This window comes from Bidens hawaiensis, unplaced genomic scaffold, assembly GCF_021521415.1.
Source record: "Bidens hawaiensis isolate Kalapana, Puna unplaced genomic scaffold, B.hawaiensis_p1.1 tig00030171_1, whole genome shotgun sequence".
Lineage (NCBI taxonomy): Eukaryota > Viridiplantae > Streptophyta > Magnoliopsida > Asterales > Asteraceae > Bidens > Bidens hawaiensis.
In genome coordinates this window covers 260277-275002 of record NW_027495009.1, presented here as the reverse complement: position 1 = coordinate 275002, position 14726 = coordinate 260277, and the positions used below count along the sequence as shown (strand labels likewise).

General features: G+C 36.1%; 1 protein-coding gene and 1 pseudogene across 2 annotated transcripts; both read right to left on the bottom strand.

Annotated features, from left to right (window-relative positions):
- Nucleotides 1-1122: 1122 nt before the first annotated feature.
- LOC143579949 (inositol transporter 1-like) lies at nt 1123-4646 on the bottom strand (annotated as a pseudogene). The gene is made up of 5 exons (XR_013143558.1): nt 4321-4646; nt 3282-3688; nt 3101-3208; nt 2822-3007; nt 1123-2072 (listed from the first exon to the last, which is right to left on the bottom strand). The product of XR_013143558.1 is annotated as an inositol transporter 1-like (transcript).
- A 4447-nt stretch (nt 4647-9093) lies between these two features.
- On the bottom strand, nt 9094-13750 carry LOC143579948 (probably inactive leucine-rich repeat receptor-like protein kinase At3g28040). Its single transcript, XM_077063119.1, has 2 exons — nt 12009-13750; nt 9094-10582 (listed from the first exon to the last, which is right to left on the bottom strand). Exons 1-2 carry the CDS (start codon nt 13451-13453, stop codon nt 9109-9111), a joined length of 2919 nt encoding a protein of 972 aa, XP_076919234.1. The 5' UTR covers nt 13454-13750; the 3' UTR covers nt 9094-9108.
- Nucleotides 13751-14726: the final 976 nt, after the last annotated feature.

Genomic DNA, 14726 nt, shown 5'->3' with positions numbered 1-14726 from the left:
GAAGTCGCGTTTATAAAAACTTTCAGTAGCACCCATAGAAAACAACTTTAAGGAAAAAGAAATCATTGATTTACAGTTTCTCATATGCTAAAAATGGCAAAGTATGAGAATTGTGCCGGCCATTTAGGGGGAGTTCGCTTCACGGACTTTTTTTAAAGGATTTGGAATTGGAATAGGAATTGGAATGGAATGTTTGAGAATCTCTATCATGTATTTGGTTGGTTAATATATGTTGGAATTGGAATCTTCTTCATTTTTTTTAAGAACGAGGGCAAAGGCGGAAACGTTTTAGTTTTTTAAATTTTTCGTGTTTGATTTATATTTTGAGTTATGATTTTTTTATTAATTTTTTTGAATTTTTTTGGAGGGGTTTTTATTGTTAATAAGAAAATCCTTAACAATCCTTTCAAATAGGTGGGATTTTAAAATCCCATGAAATGTGGGATTTGATGGGATTTAGTTTCCATTCTCATTCTTTCATTTAATGAAACGAACATATCAATTCATGGGATTTAAAATCTCATTCCTTAGAATTCCTTACAAATCCTTGAAACGAACACGCTATGGGCAATTGATGTGAGATCTATCAAATGAGTTCCCTAATCCAGTGGACTAGTTTTTTAGGTTAAGTTTCTCTGTTTGGCTTGTTACATTATAATTTAAACGATTAGAAGTATTTGTTGTAACGTCTGCTCTTTACTCACGTTATTCAACCAATAAACAATAAAAATTGGAAGGGAATAACGTCATCAGTTTAAAAATAACACTTCAAATATCAAGCAGTAAAAAAACAAAAATTATGCTCTTTATTAGTTGCTTCTACATATATTATTACATAGTATAAAAAATAATCAGTCGTTTATAATAGCTCATGTTTGCATTCAAACTTCAAATGCTTGCGATTACTGATGATACGAACATGATATATCCAATATGATTTTGGCTGGATGCTTGCGATTTCCAATTCTATGGCCTTGGTCTCTTTAACAGTCTGAAGCGTCTTCTTTGTTTAACATTAGGGTTTGTTTATATTTATGTAAACCAAACACGACCCACAAAAATACATCTAAAAGAATCAAACGGGTTAACGGATTGTAAATGCATTGTAATCAACTTATAAACGTGTCACATGGATTTGCAACTTGGCTTGTTTAGTTAAATGGTTTAAATAACTAAAAAAGTTAAGCCAAACATACCCCGTTGAATAAAACTGGTTAAATACGTCGATTCAAACACACCATGACAACGGTTAGTTCACCCGTAAGGCCTTAACCATTAAACCCAGGTATGGACACTCCTCGCTTTTATTTATTTTCGTGTCGTTGCATCGTTTCATAAGCGTTTTTAATACAGCTCAGTAATCACACAAAACACCTAAAACACAAATTAACCAACATCTTGATCCCAAAACCATGGAACTGCATATGAACTTTCATGACTCATCATTCAAGAAGCGGTACTGCACCCTTACGACCACCGCGAGCTCGCTCCCCCCACATTTTCTCAACCTCTTCGAAAGTCAACCCTTTGGTCTCTGGTACAAACATAAACACAAAACCAACTGCAGCCACTGCGATTCCAGCCAATATCAAAAAGGTCACACCGGTCCCAACCGCATCAGCAACTGAAAGAAAGCTTTGAGCCACTATCAAATTTGAAATCCAGTTCACCGTAGCTGACATCCAGCCACAAATCCCACGATATGATTCCGAGTATATTTCAGAATTCACGGTCCATGGAACGGGGCCCATCCCGGGGACGAAGGAACTGATGTAAAGGACTAACCCGAGAACCGCAACCCACCCGATGTTGGTATGCCCAGATGATTCAAGGAAGAATGCAACTGACAGGAGAACCAATGAGAGAATGACACCTGTCAAGCTGCTGAGTGCCAACTTGCGGCGGCCAACATGGTCAATTAGATAGATTCCGACTATTGTTCCAGCGGCGTTCATTAATGCTACTATGAGAGATAGTTGAAGGGCTAATTGGTTTGACCCGAAACCCGCCATTTGGACTATGGTTGGGCTGTAATACATGACGGTGTTGATACCGGTAAATTGTTGAAAGGCCTGCAAGTTAAAATTTTTGTAATGAAGATATGTCATAGTTAATACACGTGTTGGCATGTTGAAGTGTAAGACCAGATGCGGCAATTTTGACTCGTTTAGTTATAAATAGATTGGTTTGAGTTATGTATTGTTTCTAACAGGTAAAGAAAAGATAACCTAATTTAGCAAATGAATCATCCGAAATCTAATTATTTGTAAAATCATAAATTTGACCCATTAACGATCTAGACTATCCCGCTTTGACCCATTAACTATCAAGTCCTGCCAATTTTGATCCATTAAAGGCTCAAAATGGGCGGGAATAGATAGTTAATGGGTCAAAATGGGAGGGTCTGAAACGTAAATGGGTCAAAATGAGCAGGTGTGGATCGTTAATGGGTCAAAATGGGCGGGTCTGAATTGTTAATGGGTCAAAATAGGTGTGTCTGGATCGTTAATGGGTCAAAATAGGTGCGTCTGGATCGTTAATAGCTCAAAATAAGCGTGTCTTGATCGTTAACGGGACAAAATGGGATGGGCTGGTAACGTTCCAGACCAATCCATTTTGACCATTAACGACCCAGACCCTCCCATTTGAACATATTGACAATCCAGACCCTTACATATAAATATTGACCCATTAAAGATCCAGATGCTCCCAACCTCCCATTGTAACCCATTAACGGTCCCATTTTAACCCACTAACTATCCAGATTCCAGACCCGCTCAATTTGCCTAACACATTATTACCTGCAAACCTCCATTATTACCTGCAAACCTGCTCCAGCCATAAATGCAAGTCTGATTTCTTTAATTCTGAAAACATCTCTGTATCTTACAGAATTCCCGCCTCTTTGTTCTTCCTCCAAAGCAGCCGAAAGATACTGAAGTTCATCCTTTAACCGATCAGGATCGTAAATCTTTGACAGCGTGGCAACTGCCTCCGAACTACTTCTCTACATAACACAAGAACACGCTTTAAAACATTTACAGACTCGTAAATGAAAGTAAAACTGTTCATAACAAACTTAAAACACAAAACGTTTTACATTCTTGTAAAGCCAACGTGGCGACTCAGGCAAATGCAGCATCAACAAAAACTGAAGAATAGCAGGTACAGCAGCAATTCCAAGCATCCATCGCCACGACCCACGAACCTATTATAAATATCCAAACACGGGTCAACAAAAAGTCAACAAAGGAAAGCAAAAGTCAACAAAAAAGACTCACCTCTGTGAAGCCAAGATTAACAAGGTAAGAAAGAAACTGGCCACCAGTGATCATAAGAACATAGGTGCTAACAAGACCACCTCTAATTTCTGAAGGTGCTGCTTCAGCAATATACATTGGAGCGGTAACCGAAGCTATACCGACACCGAGCCCGACTAATAACCGACCAAATATAAGGAAGTATGGGTCGGGTGCAGCCGCCATCACTAAAGACCCAAGTGCAAATATGACATCAGCAGTAAGTGTAGCAGTTTTGCGCCCTTGCACATCGTTTAACCACCCACCGGCTGCAGCCCCAATCATGGCACCAAGTAAAGCCATACTTACAATTGTTTCCTGTAAGAAGCTGCTTTGATTAACCGCCTCGAAATCATCACGGATGTACAAAAGGGCTCCTGATATGACCCCTGAAGCAAATGTTTGGTATACTAATTAAATTTATCTATATACGGATACTATATGTGTGATCAGCGATTGCTGATAGGGGTACAAATGAGTCGAGCCGCTCGTGAGTCACTCGACCCTGGATCGATAAGAAGCTCGAAACGAGCCAAACCCAAACCTCAAATGAAGCTCGTTTAGTTATCGAACCCGAGTTCGAGTCTTGTATCGGAAGCTCGTTTAGGCTCATCAAGCCTTCAGCCTTGTGTATTATTAAGTTTTACCTCTTTTGGAATTTGGACTTTTATGTATTAATTTTACGCTGCAGAGTCAAGCTGGAGCCGAGCATAAGCTCGTTTAAGGTTTACCTCATAATATATAAAAAATAACCGAAACTGTGCAGCTTGACCGTAGGATAAGCTCGTTTAAGGCACTACTCGGCCCAAAAGAACCGAAACTTTGTTTTTAGTAGGATTGAGTTTTGTTTTGTTTTTAATATTAATTTATAAAATTGGGTTAAAATAACTAAAAACATATATAAATTAAGCAATAAATAATAAACAAGCCGAGCTCGAGCCCGAGGTCTTGTGAGTCAAAACGAACCGAGCACGATCGCCTCGTTTACACCCCTAAAGTTACTGAAAAGGGAAGTGAATACCTGTGTCATAACCGAAAAGCAGACCACCAATGCCAACACATATTTGTTGCTAAAATATGTAATTTTCTTGTCATTATCACCAGCGTCTGCATCTATGAGCCCAGAACTCTCTGGCATCAAGTCAATTGTCATCTATTTCCTTAAATAACTCCAGCCCGTTGTTAGATCTCACCAACAGATAAGTTGTTACAATGGTTAAAATCAGAAACCTTCACTGGGGAAAATGGTCGAACAGGTGGTGTGCATAACAACACCCAGGTAAATTAACTGCTATGATTTGTTTCAATTTGAGAAAGAATGATCTGGGTTTTAACCAAATACTGATTCGGCAATTATGGGTGATTGTAAGATTCTTGAAATTGGAGAAAAGATACGAAAATGCAGAGGTGTTCTTGAGGTTTAAGTTTTGTAAAGATTTGGATAAGAATCCCGTGAAACACTTTTGAAAGTTGGTTACTATTCTATGAGATATTCCCTTTTAAAACTCAGAAACTGATCATATTGTAAATAACCGGGTCTGATCGGTTTGGGTCTCGTGGGTCTTATCCAGTTTATGCTCACTCATATAGGAGCAAACCGGTGACCCATGAGACCCGACCCAGACCTGTTTAATGAGATTCTCAACACCTGATCGTATTGTAATATAATCAAGTTTAACTGGTTCAGGCTTGTAGGTCTCATCCGGTTTATGCTCAACCCGCCTTAATTATTATTCATCAGATTATCACAAAGATGTAGATTCTTGTATTTGCTACAAATATTAAGTAATCGTCAATCTATTTAGCGATCAATTTACTCCAATATAGGTGCCATTCATATGTTTAAATGATAAGACCGACCCAAGAGTAAGGCGACCTAAACATTTGCTTCGGGCCCTCATTTCCCTATGGTGCTTATTTAAAAAAAATTGTGCGTTGATGTAGGACAAGATGTGTTCGTTAAAGCTTTAAGAATCGAGGACGGGAGGGAAACAATTACCGAGGTTGAAAATGCAAATGGGATAAGTAAGGAGTGAAAACAAAACCGTCAGAACAATAAAAGATACTAAGTTCAATTACTCATTAAATCGATTACTTCAAGTTCCAACTTCTATATAAATCGATTACCGAAAAAGACGCGTTTTCAATTAGTTCTAATAGAATCAGTCAACAACTTCCTCAGTAGAGTTGTTGAAGTTGTTCTTGCTCAACTATTCTTTAATTAATTGATGAAGTCACTTTACTTGCATTCATATGTAAGTGAGCTTTGCCAAGTTTTCGAGTTTTGTTCACCAATGTTTTAAAATAACTTTGACTTGGATTTTCAGGTTGTGAAAGTCGCCCTTAGTTCAAGAATACAACACTTTGAGCAATGTTTCATAGATCTTGTTTAACCTATTTCTATGACAGGTGCTCCCCTCTCACACACCTCGTTTATAACCCGTTGTTCCTCACAGGGAGCAACCCTCCAATCCAAATCGGTCATGGAGGTCGTGATGTAGATGCTCTAAGTAACTTATAAAGCTAATTAAATGTGCAATACAAAATCTGTAAATACAACTAATTTGTCTTCCTTTGTAAAATACATAATGTTTTTAACAAACTAAATAAAGTGATGTCAAGTAAAGTAGTAATGTAAATAATACTTTTCAAGATTGGTTAGAACACGACTACTTATTTGAGTGATCAAATGTGATGTGACCCATTTGACCAGGGATCATGAAGCATGAAACGTGGCTTAGAAACATGATGTGACCACTTTTGCTTAAAAGGGACTACGGACAAATGAACCTATGTTTATCGTTTCAATCTTTAATTTTTTTATTTTATTTCATTAAAGATTAAATTATCTGAAGTTATAAGTCGTTTGTGATGTGTCTAGATGAATCCAACGATTTTTTTTTCTAACTTTTGATATGTCTAAAACTTTATTTAAGCTTTTGGTATTTGTTTACTTTTAAATTTTAGATTTTAAATGGGCAGATATGCACCACTAATCGGTCTTTAAAACCGACTATTTAATTGACTGCACAGTTGAAACTATCGGTTTCAACTTTCAAATCATTGCTACAATTACCTATAATGTTCTTTGATAAATTGTTTTTAGCAATTTATCAAATTAAATTGTTCAAATCTTACAATTACCTAAAATTACCGACTATTTAATTTATCTTTTTTACTTGTAATATTTATTAAACTTTTTCTATAGTTTTTTCCCTAATTCAAATAAGTTGAATAAATCCAAATTTGGTTAAGGTTATGTAACTTATATAACTTTGTGCATGTTCCACTTAAATTGGTGATCAAGCAACTATATGCTACTATATGATTTGAGTTTGCCTCTCTATATAAAAAACGTTTTGTTTCTTAATGAGAAAATTCGTTGAAAGAAAATGCATGTGGAAGAGGTCGAAATGGGAATGTCGAGCCAACTAGAGGAAGCTAAACGAATACAATGAATTACCAAATGAAGATGATTTAATGCTTTAACGGGTCAAAAAGTTAGAATCCGGAAGTGAACTATCTTTGTTTTTATTTATTTTTTATCTATTTTTTTTTCTAGTTTTTATTATGGATCTTTGTAATATTTTTATGTTTATAATATATATGCACTTTTATGTTATTTAATTATATTTTACCATCTTGTTTTAATGCAAAAAAAGTATTGAGTTTGAAATCAAAGAAATAGTGCAGCCCAAAAAGTTAACAACACATCGTTTTGCACTACAGGCTAGACCAGGATTTTTAATGCCCAACAAGTTATGTAAATACCCAAAAACCGGGTATAGCCGGGTATTAGCGTTGGGATTTGAAGGTTCTCAAAATCAACCTGTTAGAAACGGATTTTTAGCCATTAGAGACTATTTTTTTGACCTATTTATTTTGTTTTAATGTACTACTAGTCTGCTACACCCCTATACTTGATATAAAAAGTTGGTTGATGTTTGGTATTAAACTTTTTATCACGACACTTGAAAAAGATCAAAAAGGTAAAAAGCATCGGCTCTATAGCTCGAGTACCACCTGTTTGGGTTCATTTCAGATTATGTAAAATGATGATCTATCTAATCAAAGTTCGATGCGTTCATTGTGGTTCTATGTTGAGGTCGGATTCCATGACGATTTTGAAAAGACATGAACTCATGTCGAGTTCACTCGATGAAAATGATCAAGTTAATCGAAAACGATTTAGTGGTTTATAAATCTACTTGTTTATATATTTTTATTTTACATCTATGTAATATTTATACCCTCTTTTATTGAAGTTTTTATGCTAGAAATAGAATATCATTATAAAAATAACGCAGCAGGCCCGTTTAAAAATCAACAACAAAAAATGGTGTAATAGAGTATTCAAATATCTATGATGTTTTGTATTTTCCTTTTATAATCATTTATCATTCAATGTAGTCATTTAGAGAACTCTGATTAAACACATACATTTTATTGGAAACAAACTATTCATAAGGGTAAATTAGTCATCTTGCACTATCATTTAGACGTCCAACCAAACAGCCCTTACTGCTTCAAAGTCTCTTAATTATTCAGACCTCTTAATGATTCAGCACTTGCCAAACAAGCCCTTAGTAAGTTAGTATAAAGTTTTTATTAATCTGAGTGGGCTGCAATTAAGTGTTGAGCAAGCCCACAACATCAATCGATTGGGTGGTCCAAATGGTGAGCTGGAGAATGGAGTTAAAAATGAAACCACATCAGCCCACATGAGGATTAACGTCGGCAGTTCGTAACGTAAGGGGGCCGTGCCTGTACGGGGAGATGTTTCGATGGAGCAATTTACAATCTATATATATGTTCCGCTAGCTAGTTAATTTGCTACAACGATTGATATAGGGACATGGGTACTTTATTGCGTAACTTTGATGTACGGTATTCTTATTAGACACTTTGAAATAATTATCGGTTAAATTGTGACAAATTGAGTTAATCGTAAGACATGGTGCGATCTCACCCTATGCCTGGTTGGTGCTTTTTGCTACCACTCTAGCCAATCAACATAAGTTACTTATGTCTATGTAACCAATTAATCGAAATATTATTTATATCACACGTTGAGTTAAAAAGTAGCAAGTCAACTTTACTATTATATATGAACTACTCCATGTTTATGAAAAATATGATACTGGAATCTGTTATTTTTTTCTTGTTCATCGATCAAGACTTTGCATACAAGGTGAATATTAAACAGGAGATAACCATTAAAATAGAGATAAAGATAAATATATATACGATTGTGCCATTCCACTATAGTTAGAATAGTTTCGTTGGTGTGCATGCATGGTTTGACATATACTGTGCCTAAGGTTAATCTACGGTTAAGCTAGACTCAGTATACACTATATCTATGTACTAGATTAGAACTTGTTTCATCACATTTGAAGTATTGAAACCGGAAATGATTGCTTTGCCATACATTGAGCTTTTGTGTTCATTGTCATTCAATTGTTTCTTAGTTTGATCATCAACTTAGTTTTAGTTTAATTTCATAGCCAAACAAAATCAATGAAATAATGGCTATAATCAAACAAGACAGTTCTTTGTGGATACGATACCATACTTGCTCTAACCATATACAATCATCACGTGTATAGTAAAATAAATTGACATATATACCTTCCTTGATCAACATCATATACTTTTGCTTGAGTATTGGGCTCCTAATGTGGCCTAATTACTCTACACTTTAAGTTTATTTCTTTTATATTTTCATTTTCTCATTATGAAACTGCTTGAAATAATCCATACACAACTAATTAACAAAACAACAAAAACTAAAAACCAAATTATAGCCCTAACGTGACTCCATCCTAGGAGGAATTGGAGTCTTGATCACTTGTAATATCTGAACAACCTCCGCCATTGATGGCCGGCTTGAAGGTATCTGAGAAGTACACACCAATGCCAGTTTAAGAACCGGCAACACTTCATCCTCCGGATATTCGCCCATACTCGTATCAACACACTCCAACACATTCCCTTCTTCCAACATAATCTTCACTTGCTCATTAAGTATCAACACAATATCTTCCCCATACTCAATCGGTCGCCTCCCGGTCACTATCTCCAAAATCAAGACCCCAAACCCATAAACATCACACTTCTCGTTCACCCTTAAGCTCTGGCACGCGAGCTCGGGCGCCACATAGCCTAACGCGCTTTGAAACCGGTTGTTCATAACATGCTTGTCTAGCTTTGACAGGAGTCGGGTCAGCCCAAAATCCGAAATCTTGGGGTTCAAATTTTCGTCTAAAAGAATGTTATTTGGCTTGATGTTGTAGTGCATGATTGGTGGACGGAACGAATGGTGTAAGTACGCGAGTCCTTTTGCGGTTCCTTGAAGAATCTTGAACCGATTCCACCAGGAAAGAGGCGGACTTGAAGGTGACCGTTCATGAAGTTTGGAGTGCAAGCTACCATTTGGTACATAATCAGTCACCAAAAGCTGTGACTTTGGAGTCCAGTAGTACCCTTTTAATGACACGAGATTCGGGTGTCTTACTTTCCCCAAAACACTAACCTCTCGATCGAAATCTTCAGGATACGGAATCATATTCGATACCACAAGATTCTTGATTGCTAAAACATTATTCCCGTCTCCTACAGAAGCTTTGTAGACAGTACCAAACACCCCGATGCCAATCTCGTTCGCCTTATTTATAAAACACTCGGGTTTCACAATGCAATAATCATCAGGGTTTGTTTTCGAATCAAACCAGACAATCTTGCCCATAGATACACTTGCATTTGATCTAGAAGAACTTGAACAACTCTCAAGTGCATTATCGACAAATGCGAGTCTACGTCTAGCGTTGATATTGAGCAAGAGGGTTATCAGAACTCCGATAAAGATGGCTGCAGCCGCTAAGATCACGATGATGGAGGAAACGCTTAGGAACCGATGGTGTTTGAATCTTTTTGAAGATTCTTCTCCTCCATGTCTTCCATTTTGATTATCGTATGCAAACGGATTAAGATAAAGCGGTTTGGGTACATTCATCTTACATGGTCCTTGCAATAATGGTGAGCAAATACCTAAATTTCCTTCCAAAGAACTTTTTCCTAAGCTTTGAAATACACCACCAGAAGGGAGTCTTCCTTGCAGTCTGTTGTAAGATATGTTTACAGACAGAAGGTTTTCGAGTTGGCCGAGCTCCGGTGGTATCTCGCCGGTTAGTTGGTTGTGTTCTAGCTTCAAAATCTTGAGCTTTTTAAGTTGTGAGATTGATGTTGGAATGTAGCCATTCAAGCTGTTATGAGACATACTCCTGCATATTCATATAGATTATTAGAAGGGAAAATTCCCAAAATAACGTCTGTATATCTTGACAATAGTTTTCAAGTGTCATCATCATCATCATCATCATCGTACTCAGTATATCCCATCAATAGCAAAGCTATAGTAGGGTCTGAGGAGGGTAAGATGTAGACAGCCTTACCTCTACCCCATAGGGATAGAGAGGCTGCTTCCGGTGAGACCCTCGGCTCGATAGTAGTTTTGCATCAAGCCTTGGACATAAGACACATAACACTCAACCATCGGGACACCGACCGATTGGTGCATGTACCCTTGTCTTTCGGCTATCAACGCCACCACATGATGCCTGATTAACCTTCCGCCACTTTTAACGTTATTTTCACGATATTGGTAAAATAACGTCAAAATTAGTGCAATTTCGCTTTTTTTTTTTGACGTTATTTTACCAATATCGTGAAAATAACGTTAAAAGTGTCCATTGTTTTAAATATTTCTAACAAAACCACTTCAAACTGGCGGTCCGACTAGATTGTTACGTCAGCCAACGGTCCTTGTCGGCCTATAAAATAACGTCACGTGTTGTATCCAGATTGGTCGAAATGTCAATGAAATAAATAACATGCTATTTAGAAATTAATTAGAAACAATTTTTTCCATATTAGTTAAAATTTGAAAACAATTTGAAGATGGGGAAATCAGGAAAAATGACCAAGCGATCATTACTTTAAGTATAATAAATATAAACAACCAGTGTGGATATGTTTTTGCTGACTTAATTATAACGGATTTCTACTCTGGCAAAGCGGCTTCACCGGCCACAGAACTAATTTTTGTTTTTTCATTTAATTATTTCTAAAACTTCATAAAAAATTATTTTTTAGTTATTAATTCTTTATATAAATTTTATAATTTTAATAAGTAGACTGTGTAAATAAGTTAAGTTTATATAATAAAGCAATTAATTAGAAAGATAAAAACATATGAAAAAATAGTAACAATATAAATAAAAACTTATATTTTTTAAAATTATTTGTTGTATAAATAAAAGATACTTTTCCTATTTAAAAAGTCAAATAATAATTTGATATATGAAAAGGCCAACAGCCATTATTATCGATTTGTCTCAAAATGGCTAGTTTTTTTTTTTTTTTTTTTTTTTCATAGAAGTTAAGGAAATGAAAGTTACTTTTGAAATAAAATAGTAAAGTTTTAAGTTTTATATTTCTAGTTTGAAATGATTTTTTCTCCCTATAGTTACAAGCATGAATATGAGTACTAGTTTTTATATCTTTCTACCTATAAATGTAGACATGTTGTATGCAATTTTAAGTGTAAAAAAACTTTAAAACATCATTTTTTTTAATTCCATGCAAATATAATAAGTGTATGAATCATATATTTGTTGTAATGTAATAAAAACTAGAAAATCTACTTACAGCAAGTAGAGGGAAGTACAGTTTCCAATCTCATCAGGTATTGATCCCGTGAAAGAATTCCAATCCAGTTGAAGGATTCCAAGCCGACCCGAATCACAAAGATTACCCGGAATTGACCCGAGAAACGTACCATTTCTGATATCCAACACAGTTAGATTCTGGAAGTACCCTAACTCTGGAGGCAGTCTTGTTTGAAAATTGTTCCATGACAAATTCAAGTATCTTAAGCTAGACATTTTAGCCGGGATATCTCCGGTGAGGTGGTTGCCCGAAAGATCTAGCGACTGAAGAGACTCGAAAAGTTTACTCGAGCCCAATGGGATCGAACCCGTGAATTCATTCCTGGACAAGTCAATCTTGTCAAACCCAAGTTCGAATAAACTATTTGGAATGCTACCATTGAGATTATTATCAGAAACACTTATGTAAGTTAATGATGTTAATCCTCCTATTGTTTCCGGTAGGGTTCCGGTTAAACGATTGCCGGAAAGGTCCAGATGTTCCATGCTAGTCAAGCTTTCAATCCATTTTGGGAATTCACCGGTTAACATGTTGTTAGCTAGACTCAAATAACTTAAAGAAGAAAGAGTACTCAAAGATTCAGGAACTGTTTCTGTGAACATATTATTGCTAAAATCTAGCTTCTTTAAATGTGGGCACAAATTAAGATCAGAAGGTAAAGCTCCAGTGAAGTGATTATTATTCAAACAAAGCTCTTTTAAATCATGTAAACCGATTACACCGTTCGATATGGATCCGGAAAACGAATTGTGGGAAAGATCCAATGTTCGGATCCGGGACATTAACCAAATACCCGAATCGAAATCTGGATTACCGGAGAAACCATTTCCGGAAAGATTAAGATGGTTTAGGGTTGTGCAATTTGAAAGTGAGCTTGGAATAGGGCCTTCAAGATTATTTGAAGATAAAGAAAGTGATCTGAGTGATAAACAGTTGATAAACAACTCTTCAGGGACCGGTCCGGATAATAAGTTTTCTGATAAATCAAGAAACTTTATGGTTCCAGAGTTCATTAAGGAACCCGGGATTCGATCTGAAAAACCGTTTCGACTTAGATTAAGCTGTTCCAGATTGGCTAGAAGTGATAAGTCCGGGTTAATGTTTCCTGTGAAGTTGTTATCAGCTAGTGAGAGTACCTTTAGGTTTTGCAACTTCTCGAGCCCTTTACCGACCTTCCCGGAAAGACTTAACTCGTCGAGAGCGATTCCCGTGACCTTACCGGTCACAGGGTTGCAAGTTATGAACTTCCAAGAACATGGGGTGTTATCATCTTGGTTCCATGAGGAAAGATGTGATGAAGGGTCAGTAATGAATGATTTAAAGACTGTTAGACCTAAAACCTCTTCATTTAGGTTGATTGATTCATTGGCATTGATGGATATTAAAGAAACTAAAAAGATGAAAAGATGAAGAAAATGCCTCATTGAAATGGGAAAATAGGGTTTTTAGTGAATATTGAAATGGAAATGTGGGAAAGAATGTTTTGGGGAAGGAACAATCAAGAAATGAAGTATAAAATAATATGAATCTGTGGGGCCCACTTCACCACATGCATACCCTTTAATGTCCAAAAGAACCCGTGATCAGAGTTTGGATCTTCTGCCATTGTCATCCTAATTATTGCATCTTTTTCCGTGTTTGGTGTGCCCCTTGTAATATTCTGACAGAATCTTTTGTGTAGGGTGTGCAAAGCCCGGTTCAGCCCTACCAAACCGGTTCAAATATTCAAGACCGGTCCCAAACCGGCCCATATGCAAAAGGTCGTCCGGTCTTTGGTTGTATTTGATTCGGTTCGGTTTAATTCGATTGTGACTCATAAAAGCCATACCGGCCATGTAATTGCTATTAGAATATTTCATGGGCTCTCAATGTTTAAAATGTATATAATTTAAAATAGAGGTGGTTTATATTGAATAAATATTATATGTTCATAAACAATTAATTATGGACAACTATGATTATTTGTCTTGTGTTAGATTTATGAATTCTGGCATTAAATTTTATCGAAGGTATTCGTTTAAAGACATGACACTTTTTTCTATAAATATAGATGTGTTTATGACTATTGGCACTTCTTCCTGTCGTTAAGCCTAATGTCTAATACGTACTAAGACGTTTTATTTTAAATAAATCCACCAGCCCATTATTAAATATCCAAACAATAAAATAAGCAAATATATATGAGATAGATAGACTAACGTTAAATCATTAATTAAGAAATATGACAAACACTAGACATTGATATATAAACCCGACAACCCAAGCAGTTCTGAATTCACAGTGAAACAAGATACAATAATTTCAACAAAAGATGATCCGTTGAAAAGTCCATGGTGAAAGAGGGAACAGTCTATAATCGCCATAGTCCATCAAAAAAATGGTTTGGGAAGACAACTTACTGACGGTAATTACCAACAAACTTTTTTAAAGGATCATTGGCGGATGCTTTCCGCTACAGATTACCCATACAAATTAGTGGCAATTCACGGGATGTCAGCATAGGATCATAGACAAATTCTATCAAGACATATTACCGAGTGAATTAACTGACAGTTCACAGGCTAATATACATCACGAAGGGATCACAGACAAATACTTCATCACGGGATAACTAAGTATAGGTAGACCAACAAATTATGAAAAAATTAATTAGAATATGCCATTAGTTTCTACAAATGGGAGTATAATGTACCAAAT

What these genes read in the sequence shown, in the direction of transcription:
- LOC143579948 (XM_077063119.1), bottom strand. Translation starts at nt 13,453, where the DNA reads ATGAGGCATTTTCTTCATCTTTTCATCTTTTTAGTTTCTTTAATATCC. An exon ending in TGTACTTCCCTCTACTTGCT is followed by an intron (nt 10,583 to 12,008) that starts GTAAGTAGATTT and finishes ATGAATATGCAG; the next exon opens with GAGTATGTCTCATAACAGCT.